General features: G+C 38.5%; 1 protein-coding gene across 4 annotated transcripts in view; it reads left to right on the top strand.

Annotated features, from left to right (window-relative positions):
- Positions 1-24,645, top strand: part of TANC1 (tetratricopeptide repeat, ankyrin repeat and coiled-coil containing 1) — a 246,711-nt gene that overhangs the window by 68,385 nt on the left and 153,681 nt on the right. For all 4 annotated transcript variants that reach the window (XM_055120531.1, XM_055120528.1, XM_055120530.1 and 1 more), the window contains exon 3: positions 20,599-20,678. In XM_055120531.1, the coding sequence (XP_054976506.1) occupies positions 20,618-20,678 (61 nt within the window). In that variant the 5' untranslated portion in view covers positions 20,599-20,617. The remainder of the gene's footprint in view (positions 1-20,598; positions 20,679-24,645) is intronic.

Consider the following 24,645-nt stretch of genomic DNA (forward strand, 5'->3'; position numbering starts at 1 on the left):
TAGTTTGTGCCTCACCTGGCTGTCTTAGAAATTAATTCCTGATTGTGATCAGGGATCACTCTAGAAGTGCCCAGGGACCATAAGTGGTGCCAGGAATAGAATTGGGGTGCAAGACTGGTGCCATAACCCCTAAACTTTCTCTCCAACCCGCATGCTTCACCTTTTAACAAGCTTATTATTATTTTTTTTTTTTTTTTGCTTTTTTGGGTCACACCTGGCGATGCACAGGGGTTACTCCTGGCTCTGCACTCAGGAATTACCCCTGGCCGTGCTCAGGGGACCATATGGGGTGCTGGGATTTGAACCCGGGTCGGCCGCGTGCAAGGCAAACGCCCTACCCGCTGTGCTATCGCTCCAGCCCCAACAAGCTTATTATTCAATGAGAAATAGGATTTTTTAAAAAGCTTTTCTTGACTGCATAGTTCCTAATTACTAAGTGTTAGTAATAGTTAAAGCTTTGCCCATGTGACACAGAGGTTTCTGTCTTAAATAATCTACCCCACTGGCAGCCTGGCCCAACTCCCAATGTTCTGTGAGCTCCTGAATTGGAGAACTTGGTCATTTTAGCATGGGTTTTGCTTTATAGTGCTCCCAGGTTCACACATTGACAACACGGTAGTCTGAAGTAATTGGAACGTTGAACGTCTAGAAAAACTTAAGAGAATGGATTATATGTATGTCAATAGAAGCAGGATCTCTTGGAGCTAGAGATAGAGGACAGGGGTTAAGGCACTTGCCTTGCATATGGCTTACTCTAGTTGGATCTTAGGCATAATATATAGTCCCTGGTCACTGCTAGGAGTGAGCCCTAAGTACAGAGCTGGGTATGACCCAGGAGTACCTCTGGGTGTGGCACCCCATACCCCCAAAAAAGGCAATAGGATTTTTTTTCTTTTTCAGGATACATTTGAGTCATGGGATAAACTTGAAGGTGGAGGTGAAGGGTGTGTGTATGTGACCATTTTCTTCACATTTGACAGTTACAACCTGACTCTTACCAATAGCAAATCCCTGGCAACTAGTAATCTGTCATTATTTCTAGCAAAAGGAGACATGGGGTAAGGATTGTACAGTCAGATTCTGGAGTTAGACTTTCTGGATAGTTGTCCTGACTCTGATCCTTAAGTTGTATGATCCTAGGTGGATCACTAACTCTGCATTTATATGTTGGAGATAAGAATGCCACATTATACAATCATTTAAAAGTGATAAATGACTATTTCTGTATTTATCTACAGGTATGTGTACACACACACACACACACACACACACATGCACGCGCGCGCGCGCAGAGCTTAGAGCAGAGCCTGGAATAAATGCTGCTTGGTTGTACATAAGTCACCAGGGGCCAGGCATTGGGGTGGGGTGGTTGATGGTGGTGGTGGTACTAAACAGGTACCTATTAATTTGCTTCTCTAATGAAATTAGGACTGAGAGAGGCTGTAACCTTGTCCAGAGCATCCTAACAAGTCACTGACAGAAGTGGAGGGAGGATTTTGATGTCATGTTCTGGGCCTTCAATGAAATATCCATCTGTCAGCTCCACAAGCAAGAGGACTCTAATGAATAGCTGCCTTTCATAAGACATCTTTGAAGCTGTCTGACCTTTTTCATTTTGAGGCCAGATGCAGGGCACTTTAAAAAATTTAATTTCTTTAGATTTATAATATCAGACTTCATTCAGCTGGCATTGATTGATTGAGTACCTTTTAGCATTTCTTGGAAAAAATGGACTTTCTGACATGTCTTCAGAAGCTCTTCTTTCTGACCCAAGGCATATCTCTCATGCTGTAGACTCCTTCGAGAGATTCTTTTTCATCTGTGGTAGTAGTGATTTTTTTTTTTTTAGCTACTCCGATTACAGTGATTTTCCAAGAAATAAAGTTTCCTTCTTAGAATGATAGTGTCCACAGGTAGAAGAGATCTGTAATTATCTAGTTGAACAGAAAAGGGAATGGTATTCTCTTAGGTGAGCCTAAAAAAGGTGAAATATCCTGTCATGTTTTGCTCTGTTCTGTACTACTGCCTATCTTTGTTCAGGGATTTGTAATTGTGGCACATCCGGAAGGTGGACCAAGAATGTGGTTCAAACTGATTAGGATATGGGACTGGAGAGATAGTACAGTGGGTAGGGCATTTTCCTTGCACACGGCCAACCAGGGTTCAATTCTCAGCATCCCATATGGTTGCCTGAGCACCACCAGGAGTAACCCCTGTGTATCGCCAGGTGGGAGCTCAAAAGCAAAAAAAAAAAAAAAAAAAAGTGGTTAGGATATATTCCATGCATCTATTCAGTCCCCAGCCCGACATGTCCTTTAAGTACTGCCGGGTGAAGGCGCTGGCCTTTTAGCATCAAAGAGTATCATCCCTGAGCACCAGTACCATCAGGGTAACAATGAAACTGTGATCAGTGTAAGTTGAATATTATGGCATTGGTGTGTTATACAAATGGAAAAACTTAGTGAGAAGATGGGAATTGATCAGAGAAGGTAATCACAGTGTGGTTGTTATAGAGCTAATCATTTTTTTTTCAGGATTGGACTCAGTAGAACCCTAACATGGGGGGCATCCTGTTAGCCTAGTTTGTGACTGTGGGAAAGTCGTTAATTTTGCTAAGCTTCTATTTCCTTACTTAGAACATTGAAATAGTAAGCTATTTTAAAATGCTTTGACAATGAAATGAGATTATATATGTAACTCTTTAACTTACACGGCATATATTAAACACTAAGAAAATATTAGCCATTTGGTTGGTGGTGGGTATCCCAAATCCTGAATACATTGGTATCTAATTGATATCTAATATCTATTGATATCTAATATCAATATCTAATTGATATTATCTAATATCAATATCAATTAGATACCTAATTGATATCTAATATCTGAATGGTCCTTACCCAGATCAGAAATCAGGTTCTTTGACTTCTTTGCTTTCGTCATCTCTCACTGACATCTTTACAAACCATGTTATTGGTCATCTCATGGACTTTATCATTGTCTGAAACTGTGCCCATACAAAATTTTAAAATTCATTTAATTGGATCAGACGGCTTTTAGCTTCATTTCCTTAGTGCAGCTATGTTATCTAGTGGACCCCTCAGCTACCTTTCCTGTTCTCCTTGACATGCTACTCTTTGCGCTCTGTACAAACACCTTTATCAATCTTGTTGCACCTGTGCTACAAATTCCCAATTGCTTGCTAGTCCATTTATCGAGTCTAGATGTTTTTTTCTTGGGGTATAGCATCAGAGGCAGGAATTACAATTTTATCAATTGGTGTCATGGCCTGGTCTGCAGCCTGGGTTCGGCAATCATAGCTGTTCAGCTCTCCTTTTAATCTTGTTTTAATCTTCTGCTGGCAACCTTCCCCTTCCGCGTAAGGGCAAGTCTCAACCTTCACTGTGCCCCTTATTTCTTATTTTATAGATAAAATGCAGGCATGATCTTATAACTTCTTGCTCACTTATTAAAGACATTGTTGTCTTACTCTCCATCTTATTGTACTTTGCTTCTCCCACCCCTGGTGCTGGTGATGGAACACAGGACCTCATACATGCAAGGCAAATAGTGCACCATGACTGAGTTTATATCTCCAGCCCCTTATGTTCTTCCCATAGATCCTTTGGAATGTGAGTAGAGTGAAAGCCCTGTGATTAGCAGTCCAGTTCTCTCATTCCTTAATTGAAAAATTGGTTTGTTACCCTGCCTTTGCTGCTGCTAGTCAAGAGGGGCCAGACAAGTTACTCTAGTTCTCAAGTGCATTTTATTTTAATTTTTTATTGAACCACTGTGAGATACAAGGCCTTGCATTCTAGACGGCCTTGTATTTCAATTTTATAAGATGACTGATTTACAACTCTTCTTGTTGAAAATTAAGGATGAATCAAGAGTTTATTCTTGTCTGATCTATGCATTGATATTGAAGTGAATAGATAAATATGTGCTGGGGTGCAGGACAGAATAGTGTCTAGTCAGTCGCCTAGAGGAGAAGCAGGTCAGGTAAACAATTAAAACACAGTTAAAGTGTTTCTAAGAGGAGATTTTGAGGTTGGTTTTGAAATGGACTCCTGACCTTTCTCTCTCTCTCTCTCTTTCTCTCTCTCTGTCTCTCTCTCTCCCTGTGACTTCTTGTCTCTCTCTTTTGAATTTTTTTTTATTGAATCACTATTGAAATATACTCTTACAAAGTTGTTCATAATTCGATTTCAGTCATACAGTGTTCCAACACCCACTTTCTCTAAATATATTTAAATACTTTTGCAATATCTGGGTGGTGGTAGTGGGAAATATATTTATCTTTTAGTTGGGAGTTGATTTGCTATTAGGGAAGTAGGAAATGTAGTTAGGTACCCAAGTAAAGACAGCTGCTGAGCGAGTGTGGACTTTGTGCAACACTACTTTCTCTTGCATAATAATCTCTGGCCTGGGAAACAGCTTGATTATTCCCAGGGATGCTGTCCTTGCTTATTTTTTTTTATCCACACTCTTGTTAGAGGGAGAACATGTTGATACCATGCTATGACTCTTTGTCATTGTACTTATCTTTGTATATGCATATTTAAAATTTAAAATAAAACCTCCTTGCAGTCAATATTTCTGAATGTCTGATAACAGTACAGCCTCCTATGCCAATGTAATATTTTTTAGACAAACCAGAACATTTTTACCATGAATTAGGAAATTGCACTTGGTGTCAGAAGAATTTTTAAATCATTCACCCAAACCCCTTGTGAGAGAGTAATGTCATATTATTTCCCCCCCATTTCAACCCTATTTATTCATTTAAAGATATTTGTTTAGTGTTTGTTGTGTATAATGTACATTGCTAGATGACATGAGGGATTTGTAGCATTCAAATTTTTTCACCATGATTTTGATAAATAACAATATGTCCATATAAGTGGGATGTGTACTTAGAGAAAAGTTGCCTTTTGACTACATGATTGGAAATGCTTTATAGAAGAGATGGTGTTAAAATTTGGACTGACTAAAGCATAGGCTCAAAGAAGTAGTTTGTGGAAAACTACGATAGTGGCAATGATAGTCTACAAAGTTCAAAGACAACCAAATATGAGCTACAATACACTTTAAACAAACCAAAAATAGAAAAGACACAAGGACAGATCTAATATAATAAAGTATAAATACTTGAGGAGAACTTAATTCTTGTTAACACATACAATGTAAGTGAAGGAGCATCAGCATAAATTTATGTATTAGCAGACCTGAAGAGACACGTACAGCAACACAGTAATGTTAGGGATTTTTAACATTCCACTTTCACCAATGGACAGATCAACTGGACAGAAAACCAATAAGGAATAGCAGTCATAAATTAGGAGTTCTGAGGCTGGGGTGAGAGCGTAGCGGGTAAGGTGCTTACCTTGCATGCGGACTCAGGTTCGATCCCTGGCACCCCATATGGTCCCCTGAGACCTCCAGGAGTAATCCCTGAACGCAGCAGAGCCAGGAGTGAGCCCCGAGTATAGTCAGGTGTGGTCCAACCCCCACAGCCCCCATTAAAAAATAATTTAAATAAATGAGAAGCTAGACCAGATGGGCTTCATAGGCACTTCAAAGGCCCTTCCTTCACACCCCTGCCTCCCAGGAACACTGAATGCCATTTTTCTCTTATTGTTGCTGTGCTTGAGAATTGCACCCACTAGAGCTTGCTGGGGAAGGAACCCAGGGCGTCACTTATGCAAAGCTTATATTTCACCACCTGAGCTACATCTTAGACCTCCAAAACAGTTCTTAAGTTCATATGCAACATTATGGAAAAAAATACCACATGTTGGGGAGAAGCAAATCAGGTGTCTGTATGTTAATGAAAATTAAATTGTAACATCTTTTCAGATCACTGGCACAAAAGAGAAATCTACTAAACAGAAAACTGGAAAAAACCCTAATGTATGGAGACCACATATGAGCTGTTGAATAACTGTTTAGTTGATGAGGAAATCAAAAGTGAAATAAAAAATTCCTGGAAATGAAACACAAGTTATCAGAACATGAGTCCTACAATATAGGCATAAAGAGCATTTGTATCAGTACAGGCTTATATCAGAAAACAAGAATAAATAGATCAGCTAAACCTTGGACCCAAAAGGAATAGGAAAAAAATTCTAAATCCATTCATTGCCTTGCAGGCAGCTAACCCTAGTTTGATCCCTGGGACTATATACGGTCCTCTGAGCAGTGTCCCAAGTGAAACCTGAGCACAGAGTTAGGAGAAGGATTTGAGCCAGATGTCACTCAAAAGTAAATACAAAAATTAGTGTAAAAGTGAATGATATATAGAAATCAGAAAGACAAGAAGATTAGTGAGGAGCTGGGGAGATAATATGGTGAGTAGGATGCTGACTATCTGGGTCAGTTCTGCATGCAGCTGACCCAGATAGAATCCCCTCTACCTCATGTGGTTCTCTGACAGGAGTGATCCCTGAGCCCAGAGCCAGGAGTAAGCCTGACCACTGTCAATGTGGCTCCAAAACAGTAACAATAACAAATCAATGCTGGTTCATTAAAAAGAATAAATAATTTTTAAAAATCCCTATATAAGCTCAATAATAAAAATGTGAAAAATTCCTAGTATAATCATGAGTAATAGAGCGGAAGTTTCAAGAGATAACAGAAATAAAAAAGACACAGCAGTACAAAGGACATATAAAATACAAAGTCTACTATAAACAGTCTTATGCAATGAAGTTGAAGCACCTAAAAGAAACACTCTTGGAATTATGCAGCCTCCTAAATCTAAATCAGAAGGAAATAAGAAAGTTTGATTACCATTTAAATTTCCTTGATGTTAATTGGACTATTCAGGTACTCCAGGTCTTCTTGGTTCAGCCTTGGGAGATTATAGGAGTCGAGGAATTTATCCATTTCTTCTAGATTCTCTTGTTTCGTGTCCATCAATGTCCCTGGTTTCCTTCTGCCTGCCACCCAGCCTGCCTCTATAGAACCTAGGAAGGACAGATAAGGTGATTATTGCTACTATAATAAGATAGTTATTTTTACTGAATGGTCTATACCCAGTGGTGTTCAGGACTTACTCCTGGCTCTCTGTTTAGGGGAATATCCCTAGAGGACTTTATGGACTCAATGTGATGTCAGAAATGGAGTTACTCGAGGCCTATTAAGTGAATTAATTTTACATTTGAGTGGGCCACGAAGGGATTGGGGTTAGAACATTATATGCTGAGACTGAATCATGAATAACTTTGTAATTCATGGTGATTCAATAAAAAAAATTACCTTAAAAAAAAAAAAGAAAGTTTGAAAAGTATAGGTTTCTAAGTAGGGAATTAAAACAGTAACCAAAAGTCTTCCCAGACAAAAAGTGAAGGCTGAAATATTTCAATAAAGTTCTGTTGATGACCTAATATTCCTATATTTTGAAGGGACTTATTCCAAACATATATTTTGGTTTTGAGGTCATATGTGGCAGTGCTGAGAGTGGATTACTCACACATTAGTGCTCAGAATCACTCCTGGTGGTGCTCAGGGACCCTGTGGTGGCAGAGATTGAACTGGAGTGCTCATATGCACTGCACACACTCGCTCAAGTCCTTTTGATGAGATCGGGCATGTTCAGGGTGGTATAACCATGGACTCAAGCCCCTTTGAGATACCTCCTAGTGCCTTTTCCAAATATAAGTATAAATACTTGGTTGTGAGGTCACGTCCAGCAGTGTTCAGAGGCTACTCCTAGCTTGTACTCTGGAGTGACCCTTGGTGTGGGGGAAACCATGTGGTGCTGGGGATTTCAGTGAGGGCCTCATTCACAACAGCCACATGGAAAGCAAGTGCCTTAGTTTCTGTACTACCATCTCTGCAGCCTCTCATATAGATTTAATGAAGCAAACATTACCCTTTTATCCCTGATGCACATGGATGCAAAGATTCACACCAAAATCTACTAGCAAGCCAAATCAATACATTTAAAAGATCATACAGCATGAGCCGTGGGATTTATTCCAGGCTTGTAAGAATGGTTCAGCATATAAGATTCCTATATACCACATCAACTAAAGGTGAGATAAAAATCATAAGATATCGGGCTGGAGTGATAGTACAGCGAATAGGGCATTTGCCTTGCATGCAGCTGACTCTAATTCAATCCCCGGCATCCTCTATGGTTCCCCAAGCATCACCAGAAGTAATCCCTGAGCATCGCTGGGTATGACCCAAAAACCAAAAAAAAAAAAATTCATAAGATATCAACAGATGCAGTGAAAACATTTAACAAGATTATAACATCTTGTGATTAAAATCTTTTTTTAAAAATGGGAATAGGACCAGAGAAATAACAGGTTGGCTTACTTACTTTGCATGAAAAAGGCTCCAGTTCAATCCCTGGAACTGCATAATCCTCCAGGCATCAGTACAGTTACCTGAGCACTAAGCCAGGAGTAGCTCCTGCATACCACTAGGAACGACCCAAAAACCAACCCCGCCAATGTAAATAAAAGAAGTATACTCAACATAATAAAGGTCTTATGTACATAGAAGAAAGTCCTAAAAATTTTATTAAAATTATAAACAAAGTGGCAGTTTACAAAGCCAATATGTAAAAATCTATTGCATTTCTGTATACAGGCAATGTACTAGAAGAGAAAAATCACATTTGTAATCACATAAAAAAGAAGTACCTGATAATAAAGGCAGTGAAAGATTTAGGCATTGAGAATAGTATATTACTGTTAAATAGAAGACATAAAGAAGTGGAAGAATATCTCATGTAGTTGTATGGGCAGAATCCTGATCCTATTCAGAAATTATATACATTCAGTGAAATTCCTATCAAAATAAAAGTGACATATTTTCAAACATATAGAAAAAACACTGCTAAATTTATATGGAAGTGCAAAAGACTTTGAATAGTTAAAGTATTCCTAAGAAAGAAGGATGGAGGCATGATGCTACACATTCTCTATCCACAAATCTACAGTGATCAAAACAGTGATAGTAGGATTAAAAAAAAACAAACACTAATACAATAAAATTGAGAACACCGAAATAAATTCTCACATGCATGGACAGTTAATTTTGATGGTGGTGGTGGTGGGGTTATGGACATACTTAGCTAACCTCAAGGCTTACTCCTGGCTCTGTGCTCAGGAACCACTCCTGGTGGTGCTTTGAAATAGTTTTGACTATGTACAAGGCAAGTGTCCTTACCTCTGTCTCTTTGACCACACTTAAAGTTAAAAAAAATTATTAAAGCACCATGATTTACACAGTTATTCATAGTTGTGTTTTAGCCATACAATATTGCAGCACCAATCTCACCACCAGTGTCAACCTCCCTCCACCAATGTTCCCAAGCTCCCGTTTCCTCCACTGTCTTCCCTGTTGACAAGCATCTTTCTAAATTCAGTTGTTAGAAGTTTGGGTCTCTTGATTTCAGTGTTTTTGACTCTGTGGTTTGAGTATTTGGCTCTGTCATTCCTTAATAGCATCTTTGTACCTGTCTACCCTGACCTGGCCCCATTGCTTCTCATCTGTCTCCTCTATTCTCCTCCACTCTGTCTTTCCTTCTCCCTATACTCTGGGGTTTGTCCCACTTTATTTTTTTAAAGTAAGGGTATCATTCTAAAGTACATGGGGGTGTTCAGAGCCCCTTCTGAAAGTTCTCAGCCCAGTACTGTGGCGTTTGGGTTCTGTTGGTGTGGAGCCATCCCTGCTGGTCCACCGGGCCACCATGGTTATTTGTAGGAGTAGGTTGGTTTATATGATGTTGATTTATCAAATGCAGGACCCTGCACACTTGAATATATCCATAGCCCCTGGACAGTTCATTTATGGCAAAAAGGCCAAAAGCATTAAATGAAGACAGAATAATGACTTTTCATCAGATGGTGCTAGGGAAAACTAGGTATTCTCATACAATAAGAGAGAAACTGAATCACTGTCTCACAGCATGCACAACAGTGAAAATGAAATGGATTATAGACTTGGATGTTAGACCTGAAATAAAAATATTGAAAAGTAAATAGGCAAAACACTCCATGATACTGGCTTCAGTAATGCCTTTGGGATTCAATACCAAAGGCAAGAGAAATAAAAGCAAAAATAAAAGTCCCGGGGTGACATTAGACAGAAAAGCTTCGCACTGTGCAAATAGAAACATCCACTGAATGGGAGAAAATATTTACACATATTGGGCAAAAGACTAATATCCAAATTACAAAGAATTTTTAATACTCAGCAACAAAAGAACAAAAAGAAGAGCTGAACAGACACTTCACCAAAGATGAGAAACAGATTACCATCAGACACATGAGAAAATTCCCATTATCACTTATTAGGAAAATACAAATGAAAACGACCTTGAAGTACCAGTCTCATATCTGTGAGAATAACCTGTATTAAAAAGACCAGAAACAAGAGCTGACCGGGTTGTGGAGTTACGGAACCTTCTCAAACACTGTTGGTTAGTGTGTCAGCTGGCCCAGACTCTATTGAGAGCTCCACTATAGACAGCATTTTTAAAATAATAAAAAATAGATCTATCAGATGATACTGCAATTGACATGATAATGATCCAATTTTAGGATCTGAAGAAAACAGAAAACATCATTTCAAGTAGATATATACATGCTTGTGTTTGATGCAGCATTTGATACTTGATCAAGATATGGAAATAGTTTCTGGTTCCGAATACAGATGAGTGGACCAAGAAGTGACAGTACACATAATAATGGAATAAACTGCTTCTCAATACAGAAAGATAAATTATAGTATTTATGACAAAAATGATGGAATAGGCAAGCTTCTGCTAAGTGGTGTGTCAGAAGAAGAAAGACCAATACCTAATGATTTTACTTATAAGTTAAAGAGAAACAAATCAAGGAGTAGCTGAAGCCAGACAAAAATAAACCCTGGGACTCTGACACAGAACTACCAAATGGGGAGGGTCTAGGGAGGTGTGGTAGAGGAATATGGTTACTGGAGTAGTGGGTGTGATGTAGTAACATATTTTGAAGAGGTCTTAAATTGTACTCCAGAAACATAGTTTTGAAAACCATTACTTCAATTAATTTTTTTCTGAGAAACTTTAAGTTACTAGAAAAGTGACTCTTACTTTAGTTTAACATTTTCCCTCCAAAAGTAAAATTTCCTTTTTGCCAAGTCACTACCAAAAGAAGACCTTTATTTATTTTTGTTTGTTTTTATTATTGGGCCACATCTGGTGGCTCTACTTTGATAGGGATATGGTGACTGTATGCGGTGTCAGGGATGGCATCTATGTTGGCTGTGTGCAAGGCAAGCACCCTACCTTCTGTACTATGTCTCCAGCTCCAGACTTTTTTTCTTTAAAGAATCTTATTTACAGTAATTTTGTCACTGTCACTGTCATCCCTTTGCTTATCGATTTTCTCAAGTGGGCACCAGTAGCATCTCCTTTTTGAGACTTGTTGTTACTGTTTTTGGCATATCAAATACACCACAAGTAGCTTTCCAGGCTCTGCTGCGAGAGTGAGATACTCTAGGTAGCTTGCTAGGCTCTTCAAGAGGGGCAGAGGAATAGAACTCGGGTCCGCCACATATAAGACGAACACCCTACCACAGTGCTTTTGCTCCAGCCCACAGTAATTTTGTACAATTTGAAATAACAGCATAGAAGAGTGTTTCTGTGTGTGTTTGAAAACATTCTTAGTTAAAAAAATACACATCAGGGACTTGGGAAAATGGTTCAGTGACTTAGAAGGCCTGTCTTATATGCATGAGGTTGTGAGTTCAATCACTGGTGCTACCACATGCTCTGAGTGAAACTTTCAGTGCTGCTTTCTGTGAGCATTGCTGCAAGCAGTTCCTGGCCACATCATAAATAGGTGTGCATGAGCACCACAACAAAAGGTGAATATCCCAGTGACAGCCACTAAAAGATGGATGAGCATCACATGCTTTAGGAAGTGTGATCCCTAAGAGCATTCTGCTCTGATTCCCCAACCAGTGCTACAATCCGAATGTGCTTGTGCACCACAACTAAAGAGTATCAGCATTGGGTTAGGAGCAGTAACTCACTGGCTGAGCCGTTTTATGTGTGAGATCCATGGTTTGACCCCAAGCACTGCAAAGAAAACTCCCAAGAAAGAGTTGCCCTGGTGTGAACATGTGCAAAAACACTACAGTTAAAAGAGCATAACCTTAACCTCCTTCAGGCATCAGTCTCTGTGTGTGAGTGTTGCAAACAGAGGCGTCACTCCTGTCTGTCTTCGTGTCTGGGGACCCCTCACCCTTGTAACAACAATAATGAAGGCAAGGAAAGTGGAGAGAAATAGTGCTTTTTAATTGCAAAATAAAAGGATTTCTGCCCCTCATATTTCAGAAGTGGGAAAGATCATATGTTAATTTGGGGGAGGGGTTGAAAAGCCAATGGTAACTGAATACATATTGAAGAGCCTTTCAGTGAATTTTTGGTGCTGATGCTTATAATCGATCCTTGAGTTGATTTCTCTATTTCCTGTTGTGTGTCTTCATTTCATCATCTCTTTGTATACTCACATGTGATGCTTTGCCTGCATGGATATGTGTAAACATCTTGGCTGGTTTCTATTAATCTCCAGCTATCATTCTAAATATTCTTTTCCAGGGGAGTCTCTTCAACAGCCCAGGATCCTGTGAGTGGTCTTCCTGCATTCTGCAGCCCTCCTTCATGATGTTCAGCCTAATTATTATTTTGCTGTTTTTAATTGAAGATGGTTTATTACACTGCCTCGGTTTGGGGTACACAGCCTTTTAAATCAACATCTTGATATATTCAGATTAGTTTGACATCAGTAGTATAGATTTCATTCTTGAGCATACAGTTGAACCCTTTGAATTCCTTTCTGATAACTACTGTTTTGTTCTATTAGGCTAACAATCTGTTTTACTCATTTTTTATTCATTAAAAAAATTTTAATTCATTTTTTTATGTTCTGGAAATCATACAGTGTTTCTCCTTAACTAAGCATAAAACTGTCAAGGCCCATTCATGCTGTTGCAAACAGGATTTCATTTCTTTCTCTTTTATAAAGTATTTACGTTTCCCATTGTGTATGGTACTGTATTTATTCTCTTATCTGCCTTGTACTCTCATGTTGTTATCAACTTGGTACTATGAATAATATTTTGATGAACATGGGAGTGCATATATTTCTTTGAAAAAATTTAAAGCAACTTTTACATCTCACAACAGAATATTTAAAATTATTTTTAACCTAGTGCAGTTTCTATTTAATTTTAATTTTGTGCTTCAGAACTTAAACATGAATTCAGATTTCATGCCTGAACTTTTCAATTCACATTATTTGTAACGATAGTTTGACAGTACTTTTATTTTTTTATTAAGTATTGGGAGAGGTCTATCAAGTGGTGCTCCAAGGCTAGAAGACCACTCTTGGTGATACCCAACTCACTAGGATGGATGGGTAAATGCTGGGTATGGTGCTTCCAAGGTCATGCAGTTTTGGGGGGCTATTAGAACCAAGTCTTTGGTTCTGGGGGACCTTTAGATTATCACAGCAATGCTTGCATTAACTATGCTTTTAGTCATTTAGATATGATATTTTTAGCGTGAGATAAACCTAACTATAAAGAAAATAAAGTAGAATCAGAGATACAGTTCGTGGAATGAGTTTCAATAAAGTGACTGGTGAGCCTGTGTGTCCTAGGGAATAAATTATACTCTGATGTCATATTTCTAACTTATGTAAGCTAAAATGAAAGGCTGATTCTTATGACAAATGCTTTTTGATTGTTTGGTTAATAGCCCACTCTCCTCTTTCTCAGCCTCTTTGGACTGGCCATCTGAATCCTAGATATATTACATTGAATTGTTTACAGACCAAATGCTTGTTCCAGGAGTAGGGCTAGGTCTCTTGATTGCTGAACTTTTTCTTCTACAGGATAAAATAAATGAGGGAGACCTCCTGAAATTTCAAGTATGTATCAAGGATGCAATTTTTTCAGCCACATGGGATCTCTAAAAGAATGTTGAGATACAACTCTTGCTTTCTGGAAGCTTCTGTAATGGAGTTTTTAATGAATTTCTAGCCGAATTCAGTTCTCCCCTCTAGCACATCTACTTTGTTTCCTTTTTATTTCTCAATTTTTACCTATTTTTTCTGTTCTGCATTATTTATCTTGCATGCTGCTTCAGACCCTCCACTGCCACCAGCCATTTCCCTTTCAATATAGTCTAAATATTTTGTTTTTATTTTTTTTGCCAGGGATTGAACCTAGAGCTTTAAACATGCAAGGCAGAAACTACCACAGAGCTATACTTTAACGCCTTCTTTCTATAAATCCTGAAGTTTGGTAATGTGAAGAGAAGTTTTAAAGGTAGTCTTAGTTGAGTTTTCCACTAAGTAGGTTAAAGTTTTTTTCAGTTCCCTAAAATTGAGAATTTTTAAATGTTTCTTTCTCCTTTGAAGTTAAGTTTTTTTCATGATCATTTTGTGAATCTTAGTCTCCAGTGTTTGATTTGTAAATATTGCTACTATGGCATTATTTATTTTTACAGAATAAGGGAGGCACCTTTAGAGACAGCATTGCTTTGAGGTCAGATGCATGGTTGCGTTTCAGTGGACTGTACCCCATGCGTAAGTTCAGATAGTCAGTATGACTTTATAAGGTTTTATTATTAACTGGAGATTTTAAGTGTGAACATGAAAGGATATTACAAAATGTAGCCTTTTCCTTTCCAGTATCTCATTGTCTGATGTCACATGGATGTAGCTGAGTATTCTTGCATTCCTTGCCAATGAGAATATATAAGAATGTTCCGTGTAACTTACGAATTGCTATAAATGTTGGTTAATTGCTTGATATGGAAGTTATCACTCATCTGTGTTCATTGCAGCCTAGTGAAATCTGTCAACAAATATTGAGAACAGAGTGGGCGCGAAGCCTGTGTTCTGGTTTCTGTTTGTATCTGTTAAAGAATAAACATAGTCCCTGCCCTCAGCTCACAGATTTGACTTGAACTTGGGTAAACAGGCAGTATGGTACAGAATGAAGAGGAAAAACTTAATATTACTGTTATCTTGTGGTCTTTCAGATCAAATGGTTTTGGCTGCAATACTGCTATTTTGACTGTGAGCCAAAAATTTTTGTCTTGAAATTACAACACTGTTTCAGGTAGGATGGTTTTGGTTTGTTTGTTCACCATCGTAATTATACAGAATTTTAACACATACTGTGGAGACAGTGTTCCTGTCCTCAAAAGACTTTTTACGTAAAAGAAGAAACCGCAAGAAGTAAGCTTGATAGTTGATTCAACTTTGGAGGACTTTTTAAAAGGAAATATGTTATGGCATTTGAAAAACTTATATGTTGATAGTAGAAAAATACAGAAGTTTAGGTGACTTCAGGTCTGTTAAGTGTGATGTGTATACTTGCATTTTCTTTTAAGTAAATGAGATTTTTCCCCACTAAACAATTTCACTTTCAACTAAAAGATAGGTCTTCAAAAGTATATCATTTAAAGTAGTACTTCCCTAAGTAGGAAAAATCTTCATGATCCCTTCTTTGCAGTTGATGTGTTGGAGGTGGGTAGCCCCAGATGTAGTTGTGGGCAGTGGGGCACTTTGTTTATTCTCTGAAAGAGGGAACATTTCCAGGAGCGTCCTGAGTGTTGTTTTTTTTTTTAATGGAACAGTAAGGCCAGATATGTTTGGATATTCCTGATTTAAAGGATGACAGTGGAAACTTTCTACTTTTTTCAAAGATTTACTTTCAAGACCAGCCACATATTTAAAATATCTTGACATCATAAAGACTAGGGTTTATGTGGTATAAGTTGAGGGATTCTATTTGGTTAGCTATAATCACTTATACCTGTGCTATTTGGTTTATAATGTTTAATGTAACAGGGACATTTCATATGTTCTGTTCCATAATGCTTATCCATCAGTACTTCCTAACCATATGTATGGTCTAGTAGCAACTTGATTTCATCTGGCATTTTCTCTGAGTGTTATTGGGCTTGTCATTTAATCAGAGGAGTCTGTATTACTATGTCTCGAAGGCTGGTTTATATCATTTCTACTTTGGTACTTGTTCATGGCAGGTCACTGTGTCCCACATTGAGGTGAAAAATGGCATTAGTTGGCAGTTGCTGCAGGAAGGGCCATATGCGTGTTGATGCATAGGGCAGCATTGAGGTAGAGCCTCGTGGCTGCCCTCACAAGAGTCATCAAGAATCTGCTGCTTTTTTCCTTTGCTTCTTAAATTGGGATGAAAAACTCAAGTATTTTCTGTATCTTAATTAGACTACAAAGTGACTCTCCTTAGCAAAGCTCAGAGATGACCTTTTTTTTTCTTAAAAAAAAAAAGCAGAACACTGGTTTATTAAATTATTTCAAGAATCATATCTGTTAACAAATCAGACAGTTGTGTTGGGTTCACTAGACCAGCACAGTCCCCCAGTGTTAGAGCAAAATTATGAGGTACATTTTTGTGCAATCAGAATCAGAATGAGGGAAAGTTGTTATAAAATGACAGTGTCCAGTAGCTGCTCAGTAGCCCCGTGGGTCTGTTTCCAGGTTTGGATGTGGGCCTGTGTTTTTGTAAGTACAGAGATACTATCAGATGTGTCAGATAATGTTCTCTAGACTAACTTGCCCTTGTTGGCCCTTGAGCCCATTGCTACAGTTCCTCTTTCCGATCAGCCCCACTCTGCTTAGAGCCACACGGTTTTCAGGTCCCGTGATGACTGTCCAGTTCCTGTTGTTTTTTAAGACCATGTTTGATTGGAACTCCTAGATGACTTTGCATAGTTCTATTCATTGATCTGTATTTATTTAGAATTTATTTATTTATTTTAAAATTTTAGTTTTTGGTTTGTGGGCCACACCCAGCGGTGCCTATGACTTACTCCTGGCTCTGTGCTCAGGGGTCACTGCTGGCAGTACTCGGGCAACCAATTGGGATGTTTGAGATTGAACCCGAGTTGACCTCATGCAAGGCAAGTGCCCTACCAGCTGTACTATCTCTCCAGCCCTAATTTAGAATTTAAATCAGTGGCAACAGTGTTACTTTTGCTTTGTAGTTTGTGTGTAAGTGGAGGTTGGCTAGGGATTATCTTAGGTATAATCAATTAATTTTCAGCAGTCAGATATAATCACTAAAGTTTTTGCCAGTTGAAGTTTGAATATTGAAAATATAAATTTAAATGATTTCCCTTAAATTACTATTTATAGCATGGCAAGCTACCTGTGGTGTATTCAATATGCCAAAAACTGTAACAATAAGTCTCACAATGGAGTCGTTACTGGTGCCCGCTGGAGCAAATCGTGAGCAACGGGATGACAGTGATACCATTTATGGAGCAAAGTGGGAACTAAAAAGAAAACAAATATAGCAAATGTCTGATAGCCTCTTTTTTACTTGCTAATAAAAAGATCACTAATAGGGAAGATATGGCCTTCTGAAAACCACTGAATACCCTAGAATAAACACCCAAGATGTTTAGTGGGGGGAGCTGCCTGAGTCACAGCTTTTGAGTGCTCGCCCTGGGGGGGATGTGTGTGGGAGTGCTCTGAACAGGTGGTCTACATGTTTGCTACTCAGGCACCTTCACTGCCATGGGGGGCATGAAAGGGTCAGTGACACAGGGCAGTGGTGGGCTCCGGGAGAGTGCAGAAGCCCCTAAGGCACTCTGTGTTGGCAGGGCTCCCTCAACTGTTTTTGCCTTATTTTTTGTCTTTAGTTTTTGCCTAATGACAAACCCCGAAGGTCAGATGATTTCCTTGGAGAAGAAAGTATCTTGGTGTAGTGGTATCTGTTTCATTATGATTCAGTTTTGCCTCTCACTTTTTAAGCTAGTGTATTTTGCATTGTTCTCTTAATATCATTGTCAGGACAAATTTGTGTTTCTACAGTTCTCTGGAAGTACACCGCGCCCCTCTTCCAGATTCAGTTTTTACCTTTTAGGTGAAAGCAGAGTCTTCACATAGGCTTATTCAAATCACATTTTAATTTTGTTTTCATTTGTTTTGAATGAAACAAATTTGCTTGTTTGGACCACATGTATTGGTGCCCAAGATTGACCTCTGGCAGTGCTCCAGGCACCATATGTGATGCTGGGGATCTGATGGAGGTGGATGTGGTGGCTGAGAATGGCTGCTGTACTCTCTCTTTGGCCCTAATTTAGAATTTAGTGTCCTAAAAACCAAATAAATAAATAAAAATAATATATAAACAAATCCTAAATAATTACAGATTAAAGTAGAGCTATTCAAAGTCATCTAGGAGTTCCAATCAACCAGGACCTAAAAAAAAAAAAAAACAGGAACTGAATAGTCATCAGGGGACCTAAAGGCGGTGTGGCTCATAGCTATGCAAGGCAAACACCTTCTGTATGCTCTCCAGCCCTGTGAGAAGTGCTTTTAAAAAGATTAGTTGAGTTGGAGAGATAGTGGTGCAGCCAGTAAGGAGCTTGTGTTGTGAAATATGGCAGACTGACCTAGTTGGATCCTTGACACTGCATGGCCCAGTGAACACCAGAGTTACTCTTGAGCACAGAGCCCAGAGTAGTCCCTGAGCACTGCCAGGCGTGGTCTCCCATTGCCCTCCTCCACCACCCTCCCATAATAATTAAGCTGAAATTGCTACTCTTTGCATATGTAAAAAATTATTTATAAAATGATTTAACCCTAAAAAATTTCACTGCAACTCCCTCCATATTTTGCCTGTCTTGGTGGTACCTGTTAGGTAGCCTGATTTGTTTTTTCACTTGTTTGCTGTTGCCCAGAGCTATCGTGGAGAGGCTACAGCTGACCCTGGCCTGGAGCCTGTGTGCAACCTTGGATTCTGACCTCCTTGTTAATGAACCCCCTCCTGCCACTTGTCATTCCCCCTCCCCGGGTTTCAATCTGAGAAAACCAAGGGCTTGGAAAAATAAATACAGGTCTGGACTAAGTGATAAGAAAGGTCACCCTGTGTGCGTGAGCTCTGTCATTTTGTGAATGGCAGCACATTGGGACTCCTTATTCCTCTCGTGGCTGCCAGCAAATCTCTGCTTACAAGGGTTCAGAGTTTGCTGTGGTATGCTGGTGCCGTGTGAGGCATTAATTCAAGCTAAAAATAGGCAGGTTGGGGTCCCTTTCTCCTGCCAGGGCAGCTGTCTTGCTCCCTACCTTCCATTTATTGCATTCTGAGGTTTGTGATGGGTAACACTGCCCACTTGAGTTTGGTCCTATGTGTAGCTGTCTGGCCATCTCCCTCCATCTAGTTTGTGGGGAGAAGAAAGCACTAAAGGCAGAGGGCTAAAAGATAAAACAATAGTTCTTTTGTCTGTTTCCTGTTCTGAGGGTGGTGTTGTGTTCCATTTTAGGCCTTAGATTGTTCTGTTGTTTTTACACACACCATACAAATGTGCTTAAAAGTCAGCTTTTCCTTAAAAGCAGTGGTTTTTTCTTTCACTTTACTCTCTTTTGTTGTTGTTCTAATGAATCACCGTGAGATACAGTTATAGACTTACAAACTTTCATGCTGATGTTTCAGTCCTACAATCAGTGTTTCTTAGTCTTTCTCCTACCGTAGCCCCCCTTCAACTTGGCTTCCTTTCAGTGGTCCTCCTTGCCCTACCAGTTGGCCCTCTAGTCTTGTGCTGTGTCCTTATCCCACCCCCATTATGTGAAATTTCTCACCTGTGGAGTCCTTGACATAATCCGCAGGTGAGCAGGGGGTCATTCTCAACCAAGGTCCCTGGTAGAGAAACACTGGTTTAAAGGATCCTGCCACTCAGGCCTGTTCTTCACATCTCATTCTGCCCTCTTCACTGGCCCCCCAAATCATAACTGTGTCATAAAAGGTCACTGTATTGTGTGTGCAGTTTGATCTAATTCCCTGGCATCATGATTGAAAACGTATTCTGACTGAATTTATTTCACAAATATTTGTAAGTTACGTTTCATTCTGACAACCGTCCGAAATGGGTTCCTTATTATATAATCAGCAAAACAGGAAAAGTCATAAAGCTTGTGCTTAACCATAGATTTTCCTTCTTAACTATTACCTTTTTGATTTATCTATTTTAATGTTTTCTTTTTTTTTTCCTGGCCATGCACAGGGGTTACTCCTGGCTCATGCACTCAGGAATTACACCTGGCAGTGCTCAGAGGACCATATGGGATGCTGGGAATCGAACCCGGGTCAGCCGAGTGCAAGGCAAACACCCTACCCACTGTGCTATCACCCCAGTTCCTTTAACGTTTTCTTTTGATGAACTGTGGTTGGGAGACCTGTTTTTCTGTGCTAAAGATCTTAAAGTGACAGACTCAGATTTAGCCTGTAACCTTAATTAGATGTGGAATGCTAGGAATGTACTGCTGTGGTTTAAACAAATTTTTTTTCTGACAAGCTGGTAACCTTCTGATCACTTTATTTAAAATTTTTCTTAAATTTACCTTTTGGTCACTTTCTAAAAAAATTATAAACACTAGTCTTCAGCATTTGTTTCCTCAGTGTAGTCACAGAGAATGAATGGAAAACTCAAGGAATATTCAGTTTGTAAAGTTGAACACATTAGGTCTTTTGTCAGCCAGTAGTATATATTCAAACTTATGGTCCTTAATTCCTCTTCTGTTTTCTCTCTAGAAGCAAAAGCGTGTTGAAAATGTTAAAGGCCGTGCTGAAGAAGAGCCGAGAGGGAGGAAAGGGAAGCAAGAAAGAAGCAGGTACGTGTGTACGGGGTCAGTGGGCCCCGCTCACGCAGGCTGTGCAGGCTTCCCTGCTTCAGAGTGAGTCAGAGATGTGAGCTGGTTCCAACAAAGAGAGTGCCAGAGACATGCTGGAGACGGAGAAACTAAATACATTTCTGCGCTTTCCTCTGAGAAGTGGACTTTGAAAATTGAGTTTGGGCCATGAACCTTAGCCTTGCCCAGAAAACTTTTGAGGTTCATAATTTTAACAGGTCATTCAGACCGAAGCAGAGTCACAGACATTAAGGGATAGCAGGTGTGTCCAGGAATTTGGTTTCTAGAAAGCCCTTTCCCTTTTCCCACATACAATCGCATTTTATATGTTTGACCAACTGCTGACTGACTGGTTGTCATCTTTTGAGTATCAGATTTTCCTCCTAACAGGTGTGGCTCCGCTCAGTGCCAGACTGTTAGTTTTCATTACCATGAGAGCTACTTAATTTGGCTTGGGTTTCATTCCTGCTTATAGAGTTCTGGTGCATATGTGGTCCTCATGACTTGACATCACATTCCATGTGATAAACCACCTTTGGAAGGTTATTTTGGTGACTGCTCTGTGTTACAGCCCAGTTATTTTGCTAGAAAAATTTTATATAGTCTTACTGCTTGCACAATGAAAGCATGTTAGTATGGGTGAGTTTCTTTGAAATATGCCATTTCACTCTGTAATCTTATGTTAACCAGTCATTACAGAATGGCTGGTTTTTCGAGTTGTATATCAAATCACTTTAATTCCAGAAAAATCTTCTTATTTCCCTTTGTTGTTGCTTTTAGTCTTGCAGTGTGTGGGGTGTCTCAAAGTTGGTGGGTGCTGGGTATGTGTGACAATGTTGGGAATCGAAGGACAAGCATCATACATACAGGGCAAGCTGAGCTATGCCTCTCAGTTTAATTTTTATTCAAGTAGAAATTCACTAACAAAATATTACAGGATTATAGTTAACATTTTTCTATCAATACTTATTTATTTTAAAATTAATTCTTAAATTTAAAAGATCTTCATAATTTTTGATTTTAAGATATATTTTTCTATATAATAACTTGTCACTTATCATCCCGTTGATCGAGTGGGCTCCAGTAACATCTCCATTCGTCCCTGTCTCATGCTAGTGTAACCAAATGGTATCTGCTCACTTCAGGAACACGAGTGACTATAACACTATATAGTAGACTTATAAAAATTTTGTTAACTTGGACTTTATCAGGATCCGTTCTGTTTGGCACATGTGAGTCAAGTGCCTTACCTGCTATACTATCTATCTGCTCCTTCCCATTGATTTTTTTAATTCAAATTAGGCCTTAAACCAAGTCTTTGTAAAATGACAGAATACCTTAAAAGTTATAGACTATTATAAAGCTGTTAAAATTCCTCTAGGAAAGTTCTTGGTAATGTCTAGGTAAGCAGATAGGAAGAAAAGAAGAAACTGGTACTGAATAATAGAATAGGAAAACATAGTTAACTCTTAACCTTATAAAATCAACTTCTGATTTTGAGTTATTAATTAGAATTGTTACAATGAGAGTCTTAACTTCACACTATATTGATCCAGTGGGATATTTATCCTCTGCTGGGTCCTAGGCAAACTCGGAAGGCTGTTTAAATGACCTCCACCCCTCTATGATTTTTACTCACCTGCACTCATCTTAAGAGCTTGATGTGCTGTTTCAGATGCATTTGTAATTTCCAGCATAAAGTGCCTAAGCTGTTTGTAGCACTGGAAATGCCAACCGGGGGAGATTTTCCCCAGGGCCAGGGTGTCCATGCCAAAGCTCCCTATTTAGTATGTCTTTCACAGTACACCTACCATCCTCTGACCAGTGCCAGATCATGTGAAATAACTCATCTAGAGAATGAATGTCAGCTCCTTGCTTTTCAGACAGGACAGACAGTGAGCATAATTATCACCTGGAACTTCCAGTTTTAACGCATGGGATTTGGGGGTTTACTCACCCCTTTGCTCTTTATAAACAACTACTGCTTTTTTCTGTTCTTTTCTTTTTTTCAACAATTCCCACACTATGGCTTTTATTAATGCAAACCAACTTGAAAAAGCACTGGGAACATTTCTCACAAAACATCTGTATGGTATGTGCCTTTTCCCACTTAACTAGAACCTGGTTGTATTCATTGGGGAACAAAGCAGATGGAATTTTAAATCTTAATGAAGTTATGTCACAGGATGATTGAGGAAAATAATTGGAATTTGACCATTTGTATGTTGAGCTCTGTGCCAACTCTCATTATGTAAGTAAATCGTAGCTGTTTCTCTGTAAATTAAAGCTGGCTAATCTACTGCGACTGCTTTGAAACTTCAGTAATAATATCTCCTGCAATATGGAAAAATTTTGCTCTGTTTCCAATTTAACCAATCTTTGTGCAGAGGCAAAGGAAAAATTCATTTTTATATGCTTGAAATCACGACCATAGAAATTTAGAAAATATTTGTGTCTGAATTATTGGGTTCAGCTTTTCATATCCTTTGTAGATTCTTTTTATAGACAGCCCTTAAACTAAACTTTTATGTTGAACCTATTTTGAGAAGTTGAAAAATATAATCTCTGAGTTAAATTTAGTATACTTCCAAAAATGCATGTGTTTTTTAGAAGTATTGACAGATTGTTATCCCCTTAGCTCCTGTCTGTAAAGGAAAATATCATTTGTATTTTACTTTAAGCTATTGGTAAAATTTTAGCTGGTTTTGGAAGAAAAATATAAAGGTAAAAATATGAACTTTACTGAAATTCAGGTTCTATGTGTATAAGGATATTTGAACTCTTATGTATAGTGAGATAATAAACTATAGAAAGCCATAGAGTGAACTCTGAAATTAACCAAAATATGTTTTGCTTTTAAATCTAGAAAAGACTTAATAATGAGCAGAAGTGTTTTCTGTAGGGTATAGAAATCATGCCTAGAAAATGCAATTACTCAAAAATTTTCAGGGAAAAAAGCAATTTACCTATTGCGAATATTCCATTATTGCAAATGAGCACCATATTTTTCATGACCTTGAGGTAAACTAATGGGGGGGTAAATCAATATTAAACCATAATGTGGGGGTTACCAACCAAGCTTCTATTTTGTTCTTTCCTTGTTATTATGATAGAACCTTGATCTAAAACAAGAAAACTAGGTATTATCTTTATTTTGAAGTTCTCCAGAGAAATCTATAGCTGTCTACCACATCTCTTAAGTAACCTATGTGAAAAACTTTTAGGTTATGGTTATTAAAATTTTTAAAAATTTGGTTGAGAATGAAGTGATTTCTTACTCTAAGCATGCTCTGATATTATGAATCTAATAAAAGTTTAGGTTACTGTATACAAGCAACATAGGCAATTAATCACTTTTCTGTATAGCAGCACTATTTAGAAAGTGAGTAGGAACAAAAGACCTCATTTTACAAAAGAAATAAACTTTATCAACCTAAGAAATGTGTAAGCTTTAAAGTTAAATATATATATGTATATATAAAATGAAACTTTACTAGGGACTTAAGGGAATCCTGAATAAATGAGAAGAAATGTCATAATCCTCTATGGGCAGAGATTCAGAATTTTCAACCAACTAGCTCTTACAAAATTATCCGTACATTCAGAGGAAAATAGATTTTCTGTGTACCCCCTGCCTCTACCTCCTTCACTATCAGTATTACTCACCACAGTGTTATATTGGTTGCAACTGGTGAGCCTACACAGTGCTATATCATACCCAGAATTCATGGTTTATAATGGGCTTCATTTAGGTATATAGTTTTTGGACAAAAATATAGTGCCTGTATTTGTTATTAATATTTTTTACCACAATAGCCCTTTCATTAAAATTCTTTGGTTTGTTTTAAGCATAGTACAATCAGTTGATTTAAAAAAGTTCACCTTGAAGGGCTGGAAAGATTCTACCTTGCATGTATCAGACCCAGGTTTAATCCCTGAAACCATATTT

This window comes from Sorex araneus, chromosome X (genome assembly GCF_027595985.1).
Source record: "Sorex araneus isolate mSorAra2 chromosome X, mSorAra2.pri, whole genome shotgun sequence".
NCBI classification, from domain to species: Eukaryota; Metazoa; Chordata; class Mammalia; order Eulipotyphla; family Soricidae; genus Sorex; species Sorex araneus.